The 16,277-nt window shown below is 37.5% G+C and overlaps 1 protein-coding gene across 3 annotated transcripts; it reads right to left on the reverse strand.

The window, feature by feature from the left end:
• Positions 1 to 3,420: 3,420 nt before the first annotated feature.
• On the reverse strand, positions 3,421 to 11,082 carry atf7ip2 (activating transcription factor 7 interacting protein 2). 3 transcript variants are annotated; one of them, XM_062438853.1, is made up of 17 exons: positions 10,947 to 11,000; positions 10,024 to 10,309; positions 8,737 to 8,809; positions 8,454 to 8,585; positions 8,000 to 8,068; positions 7,832 to 7,869; positions 7,660 to 7,700; positions 7,510 to 7,565; positions 6,745 to 6,790; positions 6,127 to 6,203; positions 5,872 to 6,012; positions 5,685 to 5,722; positions 5,517 to 5,557; positions 5,375 to 5,415; positions 5,006 to 5,125; positions 4,668 to 4,861; positions 3,421 to 4,007 (listed from the first exon to the last, which is right to left on the reverse strand). In XM_062438853.1, exons 2-17 carry the CDS (start codon positions 10,203 to 10,205, stop codon positions 3,797 to 3,799), a joined length of 1,500 nt encoding a protein of 499 aa, XP_062294837.1. In that variant the 5' UTR covers positions 10,206 to 10,309; positions 10,947 to 11,000; the 3' UTR covers positions 3,421 to 3,796. The 3 variants fall into 3 exon arrangements, with proteins under 3 accessions (XP_062294837.1, XP_062294836.1, XP_062294839.1); XM_062438852.1 differs by lacking the exon at positions 10,947 to 11,000 and adding an exon at positions 10,843 to 10,924; XM_062438855.1 differs by lacking the exon at positions 10,024 to 10,309 and having other exon boundaries at positions 10,947 to 11,082.
• Between the last annotated feature and the right edge of the window lie 5,195 nt (positions 11,083 to 16,277).

A 16,277-nucleotide genomic window follows, 5' to 3' on the forward strand; every position in this document is an offset into this window, starting at 1 on the left:
ATACACACAAACACACACACACAGACCTATGATCTATGAGAGTGCCCTGTTGTGATTTGGCGCTTTATAATTAACATTGACTCAAATGTTACCCCAATTCAGTTATTGCAATGCTGCTGCACTGAGCTGTTGATCAAATCACTGTCACGACTGAGAAGTCATCTGACAAAATAAATATGAAATCAACTTAATAGCTACAACTCTATCATATGGTTGGCCTTATGACATTTAAAATGAGCAATCACAGAGAACTTTAGAATAGAAAGATGTTTTCTCATGTTTAATGTCACACAGCCTCAGGCCAGGATTATGTCATAATTTTCAAGAAGCTGAATTTTCTTTGTGCATACTTTAAAAAAAAAAAGAGGAAGACAGAAATGAAGAAGCAGTCGGAGGACAAGGGCATGAAGAAAGAAGGAGGTTGGAAACAAAAAAAGTAGTGGCAAAAATTGGTCAGATATGTATTTTCTATATCTTTGGGTTTATAAATGTAATGGATTTTCAAAGTTATAAGTCCATCAATGTTGTACAGGGTCAAATATATCTACAATTATCGGAAGCATTCCTGTGAAATTTTGGATGGACTTTCACAGTCCCCATAGGATTAATCTTGATGACTTTGGTGATCCCCTGACTTTACAAACTTCCGAAACTGTTGATACTCTCTGACCTTTACAACATATGGGCAAATAAACGGAGTCAAGATGAGGATATGAATAAATAATATGCATAAATAGTCTTAAACAGAAGGTGACTCATGCAGGAAGGATTTGGTCCTGTCTTCTCTTAAAGGATGTTTAGCTCAATTTGTTGCATCTGTGTTTTGACAGTGTGTGTGTCCATCTGCTCCCACCTGTTCCAAGGTCCCTGTCTACATCTGATGATGTTTAATTTAAAAATAATGCCTCTATAACTCAGCATAATATTAAAGCCATTGTTTAATGTATCATGACTTAAAAAGCAAAGAAGTTGCATTCTGTCTGAAAAAAATCATCTGCAGAAGGCTGCAGAAACACTGCTTTAATATAAGCAACCATGATATTTCAGTGATTTCAGTGAAAGATGGAAGTATAGGGCATTGTGACTGCATGTTTTCTAATAGTCATGTTACTTTATGCAGCGGACATGCCTTGAAATGTTGTCTATACAAACACACACAATAAACCAACATGGCTGCACCATCAACTGGCCTGGTTTGTCATAACCTGTTAAGGATCCCCATCTAGTGTTGCATCGATAGAATGCAGAGGCAGTGATGCATATTGTGAGGTGAAGGTCCCTGTGAGATCAAGCTGAATACCCTCATCTGCATGTCTGTATGTTCAGTAGCAGATTTACATATGGGCGACATGGGGGCGCACCACGCACCAAAAAGAGGACATATATTAGAATGTGTCGCTTTACCTGTCTGCCTGTGGTAAGCTGCAGATGAATTCTAAATGTCTTCATGAGAATGTTACGAGAGAGAGAGGGAAATTTAGGCGACTTTTTGCAGCACAGAAACTCTCTGTTTTTCTTTATCATAGTCAAACACTGTACAGTATGCTGAGTATGCACCTCCTAAAGTCTTCCTTTTTTGTTTTCTTCAGAGGAAAAACATATATCCATCAAAGTTTAATGTGCACCCTTAGCAAAAAGTAGTTTATTCAAGTGTACTACAAGTATATTTATTTTAAAAGTCTAAGACTAAGTACATTAATACTAAGACTTACACTTATACTTTAATACTAAAGCTTATACTTTAGTATACTTTTTACTTCTTTCTGCCACAAAATACTAATACTTAGTATATCTTGATCCAAGTACAGAATAAGGTCAAGTCATTGACTCGTGCTTACATTTAATTTAGAAGAATAAAAATGTTTTTCACTACACACATTTGCTTTGAGGTATTATCCCTGTTATAAACGTATATGTACAAGATCATATAGTATATAACTAGTACAATGGAAGTATATAGTGAAACGGCCTTACCAATAATGTGAATTATATCTATATATCACATGATGATGCAGAATTATTGGTCTTGTAAATGTTACCTAATTAATAAAAATTCAAAAATTGATGGAGGCAGGAGGAAAAATCATGTCATCATCCGATCATGGTTTCATTTCATATATTTGCCCCTTTTGTACTTTGCTTTATGGTTTAATAACAAAGCACGCCAGATCATTTTTGTGACAAACAAAAATCCTTCAGTGTCATGCTAGTCACTTATTAGACAAAACATATAAAATCTTAGGTAGTGGTTGAAGGTGGACCCCTCCCTCCCAGCCCCCACACATATGCATACACATCAGGTATAAGGCAGAATGCACCAATTCCAGCCCATTTATAGTGCTTTTAACTATACCTCCCTTTCATCTAGCTTTCCATAGTTTGTTGACCATGGAAAAGAGTCTGTAGATTTTTTTCCTTGCCATATGTACTTTATAGCGCTGCCCTAGGGGAAGCAGCTTTGCAAAGAATTGATGCAGTTCTCATGGTCACAGGTGGTTACTTATTATTTTGATCAGTTACCACTCATCAAGATGGTTGCTCTTATTACTATGAGATGGCTGATGCCAGAGGAAGAAAGTAGAGATAGGCATACTGCTGATAGCAAGATCACCGTTCTGTCAAGACTGTGGACTGATGAAGTTAACCCTCCTCCCTTAAGTATGTTGGTTTCATTTCTCTATGACTCTATGAAAAGTTTTCTATACAAGGTACAAACTTCAAAAGCTCACAAGGTTAATATGATGAGTAATGCTCTGCCTTTAAGTGTGTAGGAAGGGTTTAATACTCCATAGAAATCATCAATTTTACAGGATAGAAGGGACCAAAGAAGCAAGCAATGCTCTGCTGACAAAGGTCACATTTGTTATCTAATCACTCTCTATGCTCTACAGCTGTTTGTCCTGTATGGATACCTTGCACCATTTCTATGTTTTTCATAAACGCTCTCTCTCCTCTGCTGTCGGCTCTGATTAAGCCACTGCCTGCACGTGACCAATTAAAAAAACAAAACATCTTTATTACCAGATTCAGATAGAAAATGTAATATTAAAAGTGATAGTCAAATTGCTCAAATTCAGTGAGCTCAATTGAGAGAGAGATATATAAGACCACCGACAAAAACAGCAGCAAAGTCTAAAATCCTCAATAGTAAACAAAAGTATCCCCATGGCTGAATGCCATCAGATGTAAGTAGGAGAGTAGTTTCTGTGTTTGTGATTCTGCAAGTCAGATTCTCACATCTCTCCAGCTGAGAGCAAGAGAGCAAGAGAGCAAGAGAGCAAGAGGACTGTTGACTGCTGCTGCTAGCTGGTAAGAAAGCAAAGATTTATTTATTTATTCATTTAAATTCTTAAGGCTCAAGAAAAAAATCATACACAGCATATAAATTAATCAGAGACCCACAGTATTCCAAGATTTTCATGGGCACGCACAACAATTGAAGTGTCTTACTGTAAGATTTTAATATCAAATTTATTCCATTATTCAAAAAAACATATAGAAAACTGTCAACTCTTTTTTTACAAATTGAAATAACTCACATTGACCTGCTGTTATATGGCTTAAACCGCAATTATTGAAGGTTGAAATCTGCGTGTGTGATGTGTGTGTCCTCTCTCAACGCAGGATAAACACATACTATAAATACTTCCGCCCAAGTGGAAGACCAACAAACAAATTGAAAAGAAAAGATGAAAAGATGAAAAGCTTCAAGCGTATATGCTTCTTTTGTAATATATGGAGCACTTGAAAACAGTTCTTATTGAGGCAGTAGTTGCTTCCCATATCCTCCTCCCAGTTATTCAGGTATGACTGCAGTTACAACTTTACTATAGGGTCCATACCGGCCAAACTTGTCTTTGCCCACAACAGCAACACACATCTTGTACCCAGGCTTGTACTTGGGGATCCATGCATACATGGGCAGAGGGCTGGCCCTCACCTCATCAAGGGTTTTCCAATTTGTGAAGATGCCGCAACCCTTAACTTTTTCCATGGTTATGTAGATGCTGCAGCAGGGAGAGGAAACAAGAGAAAGCATAAGAAGTGAGGAAGAGGACGAAAAAAAGTAATGAGAGTTGTAGTGAAGGCCACTAACTGGCTGACCTCTGCTTCCATCTGCTGGTCTTACTGTATGTTGAGATAAGCAACATGCAGTAAAGGATGATATTCTTCTGAAAAAGTCCTATATTCCACCTGGCTTGTTTATGCGTGGTTGCTTATCTCAGCCAAAAGAGCGATGGCGGAAAAGTATGGATCTAATTCTCATTAACCATTCAGATATTTTAAGAAAAACAAGCCAAAGAGTTATGATGAAACAGATTTCTGTGTTGTGAAAACCGAACTGTACCAGTGTGCCAGATGATGTTGCCATCTGGCACACTCTAATTGCCTCAGAGGGCAACATTTGCAGTTTTGATTACATTGTAAATAAACCTGTAACTGTACCCAGCTCACTAATGTTTACCAGTCCAGTGGAACACACTTAATATAATAACTTCATCATTTGATTCATTTTGTTTGCTTTTTAACGCATTCCTCTCCATAAAGTATTCTGCTCAAGGGAAGTTGAGAAAGATATACAAATAGAGCTGCAGGGGCTGAAACCTCTGTTTAAAGAAGCATCTGCCTTCTCAACACACCATCTCTTGCCCTCTGGTGATTATCACCTGTAACTATCCATGGGTGGATCTGAAAGGTCCTCCTCCTCCACGTTCCAGAGCACAGAAAGGCCAGCAGGTTGCTTGATGAGAGCCAGGTGTACTAGTAGTCTCTTTGGCATGTTGTACGAGGCAGCCTCTATGCTCATGACGGAGGGAAAAGTGGGAGTGGGAAGAGGAGGATAGGAGACCTCATCCTCTTCCTAGGGATAGATAAACAAAGTAAAGAGAGTAGTGGTAATATGAGTACAGTAACATGATAAATATTACTGTGGGTTAGTTAGTTAGTTAGTTAGTTAGTTAGTTAGTTAGTTAGTCAGTTAGTTAGTGTGTGTGTAGGCTTTTACCTGCTCTGAGTCGGTGTGCTGGGAACAGTTACCATCGCCAGGAGAGACGCATTCCTGTTTCAAACCCTCACACTTGGGCTCCTTTAACTTCATGAACTCCTCAAACTTGTTTTCATTTTCCTGTTTTCATTACACAACATAAGTATGGAAATGAGTAATATCTCATCATTAGCTGCAAACAATGAGTTTATGTATGCCCTGTTTTGAAACTAGTATATCAAATAATGAAGGATCCTACCTTTGACTCAGGAGAGCCTTAAATAGTATGATGCTGATAGTTGAATATTATTTAAAATGTAAACCTAATTAAAAACTACATCACATAAACTGACTGAAACACACAACAGGATAGATTAAATAAACCATCACCTGAAACACGTCTTTGTTCATGTCCGCGCAATCTGTGCCAACTGGAAAAACAAACAAACACCAAACATGGCAGAGGATAAATACTCAGACAACCAACTTATGCAAATGTTCATTAGTGCACATAAACGTGCTGGGCTCTTACTGTGTGACATGGTCTCCATGGTTTCATCCTCAGAGTGTGTCCTGCAGAGTTAGACGTCAAATAAAATTATTACACAATCTGACAATCAATCCATTCATAGCAAATGCCTTTATAACTTTTTTTATTTTTTTATGAATGATTAATATCACCAAACCTGATTCCACATACCTTTCAATGGTCACAGTAACATGAGATGGCAGTGGACTCTGAAAGTCAAGCATATGTGAGTTTATACATTTGTTCAGATTAATCACATGTGACATAATCAAAGAAGAGTTCATCCTTAGAGGTAGAAAAGAGTACGGAGTGGAGGTAATGGCAGCACAGTGTGGGCTCATTAGCTTGTGTGCTTTACCTGCTTTAGGCCTGTTTGCTTGAAACTGTAACTATCATCATGAGAGAAGCATTCCTGTTTCACACGAACTGATTTCGGCTCCTTCAGCTGGTTGAACTCCTTAAAATCATCTGGCTCTTTCTTTATGCGCCTGTGACGTCCCTGATTTATACAAAATAAACATGGAAAGGAGTACTATGTTGCCATTAGTTGCACATAATATATTTATGCATGCCATGTTTTGAAACTAGTATATCAAATAATGAAGGATCCTACCGTAAACTCAGAAGAGGCATGAGGAGGAAGTGGAAGAGGCAGCTCGTCACTTAAATCTGCTATAGCACTCGTCAAAGCTTAACATGGATTATGTGCAACCCCAAATAACAGAAAAAAGGAAAGGAAACAGTAGAAATACAAAGATGTGGTTAGGTATTCAAGTTCTAACTCTCCATATAATTACATTTGGACCATTATAACAGTCTGTCATGTCCACTTTCTCCACTGTAGAAATACATTTTACCACATACTAAAAGAGACAAATATTTAAAAAGGTAGAGTCAGTCATTCTAGAGAAAGATTGTTGATATTTGAAATAAACACTCAAACAAATACACCCCTCACCTTGTGCTCCTTCAGAAGCTCCGCCCCCCCAAATTCAGACACACATTCATGGCTCAGTCAGAGCCACTTTGTTTGTTTCCCATTTACAGAGCCAATGCTGTGTATGAAACACCAGAATGTTTTTCCAGCACACACACAGAACGGACAGCTAGCAGACTGTGTGGAGATATTCGCTGAATTTGACAAAAAGTATATTGAACAATTTTCCTCCAGAATCACTGACTACCTTTAATGTAGTTCACACATGGGCTTGTATTAATGAAACAGCCTTACCATCTTTATCTGCACGCATCTTCTTTAGTGCCCCTTTAGTAGTTTCCTAGAAAGAGAAATAATCAAAACTAACCAGTCAAACTCAACATCTCACTGTTTATGGTAACTTAAGATGCAGACCTCAATAAGTACTAGTTTTTTCAATTTTGTATAGTGATACAACAGTATTTACTTATTTCTTATTATCTATTGTGGTTTTGTATGGCCGAAACAAGTTGTATCTGTAACCACACTCAACAGTGTGATGACAACTCTGTACAAGCATGGGGTTATAAATACAATGGAATTGAACTTGTCTCCATTTGCTTTAATCTGTTGTAACATATAATAACTAAATGCCTGTGCACGTTAACTTAATAAGCTGCTTTGTGTGCAGTCCTTAACATTTTGAAATTTGAATGTAACATGTTACAGCAATAACACTAATTTAGTTTTTAGAGCTGAACTGTCAAAAAGTGTTCCTGAACTAATGTGCTGATAAGTTGGATGTTAATCCTCTCACCAGTGAACATGGTATAATTACTAACCACAAAAGCATCAACTTTACTATATAATGTCCAAACAAACTATATTAACACTGACATACAGGTGAATTATTTTTTGACTGAATAAACAAGGATAAAATGATTACGATTTTTACATGTGTATTACTCCAAATCCCCACATACTGTTGAAGCTGGTAGTTGAATACTATTTAAAATCAAAAGTGAAAAACATCTCATAAATTGATTATTAAAAACACAATGAATAACTGGATATACATACCATCATCTGCAAGACGTCTCTGCTCATGTCTATGCAATCTGTGCTCTTTTTGTCTACTGAAAAAAAAAAACAACATGACAAAGAATAAATACTCAGACAACCAACTGATGCATATATTCATTAGTGCACATAAACTTGCTGGGCTCTTACTGTGTGACACGGCTTCCATGGTTTCATCCTCAGAGTATGTCCTGCAGAGTTAAAAATCAAATCAAACTGTTTCACAACTGATGATATCCAAATTCATGTAAAGCACAAATTCACAGAAGGACATTCATCATTTTCACTAATGACTAAAATTACCAAACCTGACTCCACATACCTCCTGACGTCCACATTATCATGAGATGCCAGTGGAGTCTGAAAGTCAAACATTCATAAGAGTTTGTATATAGACTTGTTCAGACTCATCACATGACATAATTATATTCAAGTGAGTGAATGGCTGCGTGCGTGTGTGCGTGCGTGCGTGCGTGTGTCAGCATCAAACCTTTTTCTGTGTTTTTGTTATGTTGGCAAGAATGGCTTCTGCTCTCTTAGTCACCATCTTAACACGGGCCTGAGGAAGAGAGGGATGTAAAGATTTATATGCGCTAGATGTATTGGATTTATGGTAGGGCTGGCTTAAAAAAAAAAGATTGAAATTTATCTTCGTTTGAATGATCCAATATCGATTAATAATATCCCAAATCCCATCTTTTAATGTATGCCTTTTCCTGAGGATGCTGGAAGCATTAACCCATTAGTCTTGGTTCTTTGCACAACCTGAGAGACTAATTAACCTCATTTGAATCAAAAAACATGGTGGGAGCTACTCACGTGAAGCCTAAAGGCAGATGTTTAGTTGCATTCCAGATTTAAAAATTATGAAGACAAAAAACAAACAGTAGGCAGATTTAAACTGCGTATCTTCAGTAAGTGAGTAAAAACTAGTTTCCACTGACCTCCAATTTTTTCATGGCGGTTTCATAGTCAAATTCACCATTTAGCCGCTGAATAGCCTCTGCTAAATTCTGCAGCTTTGTATCATTCTTTTCCACTGCACTGCGAACCTCCTGCTCGATCAGTGTCTGTACCTGTAGACACACACACACACCGTATTCAGTAACTGCAGATGTTTATCATATTACGCAACATATGCATTTACAAATGTAACCACGCATGATGTCAAATATGCAAAGAATAAATCTAAAATGCATTTCCACAGTCTCTGATGTTGTCTCTTACTTCAGATTGGGAGATTTTGATCTTTTTGTTACTGGCTCCAGAAAGAGTTGAATTGGTGGGCAACCTCTTCATTCTTCAAACATACAAAAACACACATACAGAATGTCAAAATGCACCTAGCTTTCAATGTGTCTTATTCTACATTGAGGAAATTAGAAAAATGGACTTTGCTGTCCTAATTTGTGAAAATATGTTAAAAAATGTAAAGAATCAAAGCAGTAATTTATATTTTGTTCAAGGACCACTGTAAAACACCTCATGTCAACTGACTGATTTGAATTAGAACAGGAGAATTTGTGGTGACTGGGGTATAACAATCTATAGACTTATACACAACACAAGTATAAGTCCAGTAGTGTCATACTGGGCAGAAGTTGTGCGATGACTTTTACTTACAATGTGGCTACAGGGGGTGTTACATCAACATTGGTCCGAAACTAGTCAAAAACACAACATTTCTGCATTGCAATACCACAAATATACCTTGAAATATCTCATGAATAACACTATAACTTTGTGTGACCTGCTGTAAAGAGAAGTAGCAACATGTTATGTGATAGCAAGTGTAGCCACTCTAGTATAGCATGCAAGTTAAAACAGCTACCTGCCAGAAATAGCACAACATGAACGTTTCAGTCTTGATATACCACTTACAGGAAAATCAGACGACAAAATTTGACAAAGTTGTACAAGCACTGAAAGTCAAGAAGAAAAGTGTGCAGGAGCAACAAACATTACAAACAGTACAATAACAAAAAAAGGAAACTTCCTGAGCAACAAAACAAGGATGGCAACATTTTTTAATTTCAACATGTTGGAACATTTCCACCCTTAAACATGCATCCTTAGCCTTGTTATATACTCCTTAGCCAGCATCGTCTCTGAAACAGCTGTAGCATGTTTCTACAAGCAAATTGTTATTTTAAAATACTTATTAAAAATTCAGTTAAGAGGTATACAACTCACATCAGATGCTCAAACATGTGTCCTATAGATTATATTGTATTTAAAACAATTTGAGTTGCCAAGCTCATCAAGCAGCAACGTGCTTCACTGGTATAAAATAAAACAGAGATTTACTCAGAACTGTTTACTTGACTTGTCAACCTAGTAACAAAATAAGCAGCAGAGGATGCCAAAGCAGTACAAACAACAACTGTATGTATGAAGTATAGTAGTATGTATGTATCAGTCAAACTGCCAGCCATTTTAAAAGCATAGAACTGTGTGGCTACAAACATTTATGAAGCTGTTTTGCAGTCGTGATGATGTTGGAGGTTAACTCACACATCCAGAAGACACAGGGCCACTTCTGAGTCAGATTTCAATCCCTGTTCTGTTTTCAGTTCACGCCACTTTTCAAACGCCTCTCCAATGTTCACTCGAGCCCTTAATTTGTTTGCTAACTTCCTGGGTGAATCTTTGGATTTCCTGCGTTTGGCGTAATTCTTTGCTCTCTCTCGAGCCATTTTTCACTCAACCTTCACTGCACTGTCAAGAGAGAAGTTGCATGCAGTTGGCAAGTGGGCTGAAGTTGTTATCAATCCAGCAAAGACAGCTAAGAAGCTGAAACCTGGAAATAACAACAGCCACTGTTAATTTTGACATAATTTCTCTACAAATTCATCCATAATAAACACTTCATTTCAGGGATGAGTAACCCTGTGATGTAATACAATGTTATTTTGATTTGTTTGCCCACAATAATATCATCATCACAAAATGATATTTTATATTACGTTATCAGTGTAACAGAGGAACTACACATAACCTTTAAAATGATTGTACATATGTATTCAGTCTATTAGGGTATTTTTTTTTATATGAAACAGTGCAAAAATGTACAGGTTAGGCAAGGAGCAACTTTCAATTCAAGCTCAACATTGCTGTATTTGTCAACTACACCATGGTTGCGAATTAGATATTAACAGTTAAGAGCATTAGTGATTCATTAGTTAGTAACTAGTTTTGCATGCCATCTTCGAAACAAGCTCACTGCTAAGAAAGCTAACCTTTAGCTAAGCTAAAACTTTTAGCAAAACATTCCACTGTGTAGGTAGCTATCAAACTGCCCATACATTAAAGTGCCATTCATATAATCATTACCTCGTCCAAGTCTACTTGTTTTGCTAGCACACACTGTAAAAAAAAAAAAAAAGAAGAAGAAGAAGAAGAAGAAGAAGAAAAATAGGTTGCTAGCATGGACGTACTCCGGTCCGGTTCGACAATTTTGGTTTCTGAGGGATGACGAAGGAATGTTCGGCAAAGATCGGCCCTATTCCGCCTCTGATTGGCTGGTACTCATCGCCTTCGTTAGTTACGTTAGTTCGGAGCCTTTAAAAGATGGTCCATTCACACATCCATGATCTGGGTTGGTTATGTTCTTCTTCTTTTGTGTTTATTGGCAGTTGGAAAAATAGCCTAGAAGTGCTTTACCGCCACCAACTGGATTGGAGCCTACTGTTCTCCCCATCATGAGACCTGACAATGAAAAGTCATGGTAATTTGCTTTCCTTAGTCACTGAAGAATTGATATTGTAATTTCTACAATGAACATGTCTGACTGTTTCTGGTTGGCTACAGTGTGTGTATTTCTAGTTGGGTGCTTTTCTATTTTATTTAATGTATGGTTGAGACCTGGCCTGGGTGACCTATTCTCAGACAAGTGATGGCATTTCCTTCCCTTTGTTCCCAGCCATCTGCGGAGCACTAAAATGTCTTTGTATATGCTAGATGTCCTCCAGTTTCATATAGGCTACTGTTTGTGCATATGTTCAAATAACATATGCACAATCATATACCCTAAGGGGACATATGTCCTAATGTCTTAACTTTTTACTTTGTAAAAATGCTCTACTTGCTCTAGATTCCTATCCTGACATACAACTTTATCCAAATGATAATTCAGCTTTTTGTCAAACCAAACCTCAAGAAATCTAATAGCTTTTACTTGTTTCATACAATGTTAAGGAGATGGGTGCGATGTTATGCCATCTTGAGAAACCAATTACTTGTGTTTTTGCAACAGATAGTTTGAATTCCCATTTACTTACCCATTTTTCCACTTCAAAAAATTGCAGTTACATTTTCTTATTGACATAAGATACACTGAGCCCTGTCATCCTCATACAAAGATTACCACACGTTGTTCAACCTGAGAGAAGATGTAATTGATTATTATGTTAAATAACTACAGATTATATACACAACCTTGCGGAGTTCCATTCTCCACCGTACATACACTTGAGTATCACTGCACCTATTCTTATATTTTCCTGTCAAATAAAAAGTCCATAACCTAATTGTATTCTCCACCGCCAATTCCCACTGACTTCAGCTTAGTAGTCGTTCTTTCCAGAGCATGTCATATGCTAGCTATCAATTTCCTCATTGGTCGGTGTTTTCCTGAGGTCTGATTCTAAGCAGAATACAGAATCCATTATAGCCAAATTCCAACAGAACCCACTTTGATAAGGAGACAAAACAGCTCTACTTTCTAGAAAATATGTTACAAGTACTATTGCTCTTCTCAGCTCAGATATATTGAAAGGCAGGTCTAACTGATCTCTTGACATCGCCCTTTTCTCTAATTTTTTTGGGATTCTATATTAACATTCTGTTTCCTCATTGCCTGAAGCTTACAGTATTAGAGGACAAATTAGGAAAGTGAAGTATGCAGGAGTTCTGGGAGATGGAAACTTGCAACACTGAAGTGCAGATGGAGAAGACAAAGAAAATGATCAGTGTTGGAAAAGTCAAAGTATCCAAAGTAGTGAGAGTGGAAGAGCAGGGGGTCGGTGGGTTAAAGGGGGTAAAATGGATTACTCTTTACAGTTAGTATGAAGGAACTGGTAGAGAACTTGAAGTTGGGGATTAGTTTAGTTAAAAGTGCTAAAGAATGACAATGAGACAATGTTTTGAGTTTGAAACAATGGTTCTTCCAGAGGACTTATACTTTGGATTCATGAAATACAGACTTAGGAAGTTCATACCAATGTCAATGAGATGTTTGCAGGATTTTGGGCATGTGGCTAATGTATGCTAAGGGAAAAGACAATGTGCTAGATGTGGTGGGGAACATGCATATGGTAAGTGTGGAGAGGGAGTGAGACCAAAGTGTTGTAACTGTGGAGGGGACTCCATTTTGGGGCTTTGAAGTGTTGAGAAGAGAGGTGGAGGTGTAACAGATTAGGAGTGAAGGGAAAAATGGTTGGACAGGAGGAGCATGGCCACAATTAAAGGTAAATGACAGTGAATATCAAGCAGGATGATAAACATTTAGTGTGAGTGATGAATGTCGCAGCTGAGGTAAAACTGGACAGATTCAAATATTTTTTAAAGCAGCAGTGCATCATCTTGATATGATGGGTTTGAAATGGGGGGAAGTGAGAGACAATCTCAGTGTGAAGAGTCACTGTGTATTGTATTGTTATTGTAATAAAAGTTTTAATGCTCCAGTGAAATATACTTTAGAACACCATAACAGAAATATATAACATTCAGCCCTCCCTTATCAACACTCTTAACCATGCCAGCTCTCCTAACATGATAACATTTGTTCTTTCAGATAAAACTGAATTATTTATCATGTCATTTTGTCTGAAATTTGTGGTGAAAAAGTATGAGTAGACTTTACATCTTACATAGCAAGCCACTCCCGAATATATCAGTGTGTTATGTGGGGCAACTGAACAGGTGGACCCAGGTGCAGACACAGATGAAAAGACAGGAAACAGGTAAAAACATATTTGTTGCAGAGCACAGTGAAGATGGGCTGCAGGCTAGGCAATGCTCTCTCTCTCTCTCTCTCTCTCTCTCTCTCTCTCTCTCTCTCTCTCTCTCTCTCTCTCTCTCTCTCACTCTCTCTCTCTCTCTCTCTCTCACACACACACACACACACACACACACACACACACACACACACACACACACACATACACAACACAACCTTGCAACCTCCTGACTGTAAATATTGAGCAGGTATGTTCCAAAGCTACACAACATTGTATAACAATTACATTTATACATTTCTGGCCAAAACTAAAATGATTCAGAGTTTCTAATTTGAAACTCAAAGCCAAATCAGAGACTTTATAAAATCCAGAAATAAAATGAAACCACTCCCTAAAAATGTATGATTGTAATCAATGAAGTCTAGAACCGAACCAGTCTTGTGTTATTATGGATAGATCTTCCACAGACGAAGCCAGATTGTGTTTTAATCTGCAATAAATCCAGATAGCAATTTATCGTTTCTCTTGAGTAGTGTAATTGGTCTTACATTTAAATTGTCCAGTAACCTTTTATTCTTTCCATGCTTGGGAATAAGGGTTATCAGTCCTTGCCTCATACTTGACATTCATTTCTTTATCTGTAAGCAGTCTGGCATTGCCTTGAATAGCAGATTTATGATATCCTTCCAAAACAATTTATACAAATCAGCTGTGAGCCCGTCGGAGCCAGAGGATTTGTTCAAGTTCTTTCAGGCTAACAGCATCCAATTTTTCTATTTTTTTCCTAATGTTTCTCTATAGAAGTATAGAGAACTTATTTTTCAATAGTTCTAGTGTCCTTGCATTCTACTCATTTTATCAGTAATTTTGTCACTACCTTATTTTCCTGTATTCTCTTCTTTAGATTGCTGAAAGTGTTCTTTTCTCCTCTCTTTATCCACTTTGCTCTTGATCTCACAAATGTATCCTGGACTCTTTTGAGATGCATATCTTCTCATTTGGATTTCAATGTGATAAGCTTTACTTTGTCCTCTGCTTTTACAAATTACAAATTCCCATTTGTTGCGCTTTTCAATTTGAGTTATTTCTTTATACAGTATTGCTTTTTAATCAAGCTGAAGTTACTTCCAGTAGCCTTTGGTTTTCCTTTTTCATTAGCAGAATTTATTTTCATTTTTATTATACAGTGATCAGTTAATGCAGCTTTGGAAAATGAAATGTCCAAGACATATTCCATAACTGGATCAGTAGCAAACCAATAATCATATCTGGATTTGCAGGTACCATTATATTTAGACCAGGAGTATTGTTTTCCCTGGATGTACACTCCTCTATATATCTACCAGGCAATTTCTACAGCTCAATAAGGCTGTTCAATCTGTGGCCACAGACTTTTCCTTGCCTCCCTATCCTTTCAGTAGTAGCATCCCAGAGAAACAGAAACCTCTCTCCCTGCACATCAGGGAATCCTTGATTCAGTGCCATATCTCCTCTTTGACAAGTCTCCAGTCAAATAAGACTACTATTCCTGTTGTCCTCCTTTTTGCTGACCCGGGGCACAATGTTGATCGCTTCTTCAAACTGGCGAGCTTTCATGGTCCAGTTTTGTTGTATGATGTCTGCTCTGATGTTTTTGTCACTATTCTCCATCACACATTTAAGTTCCAGCAACCATTACATCTTGTGTCTTTCTTGCTCCCTGATTCTCTCCTTAACCTCCTTAATATCTTTACTCAGGATTTTGTTGTGTTTCCCAGCTTGTTGATTTTTTTTCTTTCAATTCATAACTTCTTCAGCATGGAAGTGGACTTTAGTTAACAATCATGCAGCTACTCCATTTACCTTGTTCTCTGAGTTGCACCAGTTGTTTGTCAAAGTTATTTTCCGTGCTTTGATTTTCTTCCAATATGATCAGGTTTGAGACCATCATCTTTTTGTTGCATACAAGTATAATTAATATGGAACATTAAAATGATCATTTATTCTCTGTGTTGATCTGACAAACTTTACACATTGTGTGGAGACAGCTGGGTTGCCACGTACAATATTTATAGCATACATGTAGGCAGGCATTTGAGGCATGAGGCCCCTATAACTAATTCTGAGTTTCCAGTTACTCCACCTCCACTAACTGAAGCCTGACCCTTTCTAGAATTGGACCTTGGTTATTCTGTGTGGTATCCTTTTTGGAGTCGACTGCTTATAGCCTTGCTCCGATGTAAATGTATTTATGGTTGGGCTGTGTCCTCCCGTAGGAGGGATACAATGGTCACTGACTAGGGTATGCTTTCTTTCCAAAAGGTAATGCCTTGTGTTTTGATTTCACTACTACACATCTGCCAAAGGCTTTTTGTGTCTGTGTTTCTTGAGAGTTAAACACACATTGTGACCTGGGTCTTTGTAAAGTTTCTGTTGTTAACCTTCAGTCTGGCAGGTTTAATCACACTTTGGTTTTCAATTTTGGGTGATTGAATTGTTCTTTAGTAGGGATGTCATGATTTTTGAATGCTCATTTCGATCAGTTTTTCAATTTTCAGTTACTTCTCAAGACGTCATCTTGCCAGAAGTCCACGAAATGTAAACTCGCCTGCTAGACCACTGTCCCAGTTCCACTTCTGGTTCCACTTGAATGCTGCCATCCTCCAAAATGTACAAAACCCCTTAACCTTAACTAGTCATTGATATGGTAATGTTGGTTATAATTAATCGTTTAATTATTAATCAGAGTTCCAAATTGATAGTTTAGTATATTTGATGTGACTTAATTATTTTGCTATCAATTTTCTCTTTTCGAAGGGTGGTGACCTG

Source organism: Scomber scombrus, chromosome 18 (assembly GCF_963691925.1).
Source record: "Scomber scombrus chromosome 18, fScoSco1.1, whole genome shotgun sequence".
NCBI classification, from domain to species: domain Eukaryota; kingdom Metazoa; phylum Chordata; class Actinopteri; order Scombriformes; family Scombridae; genus Scomber; species Scomber scombrus.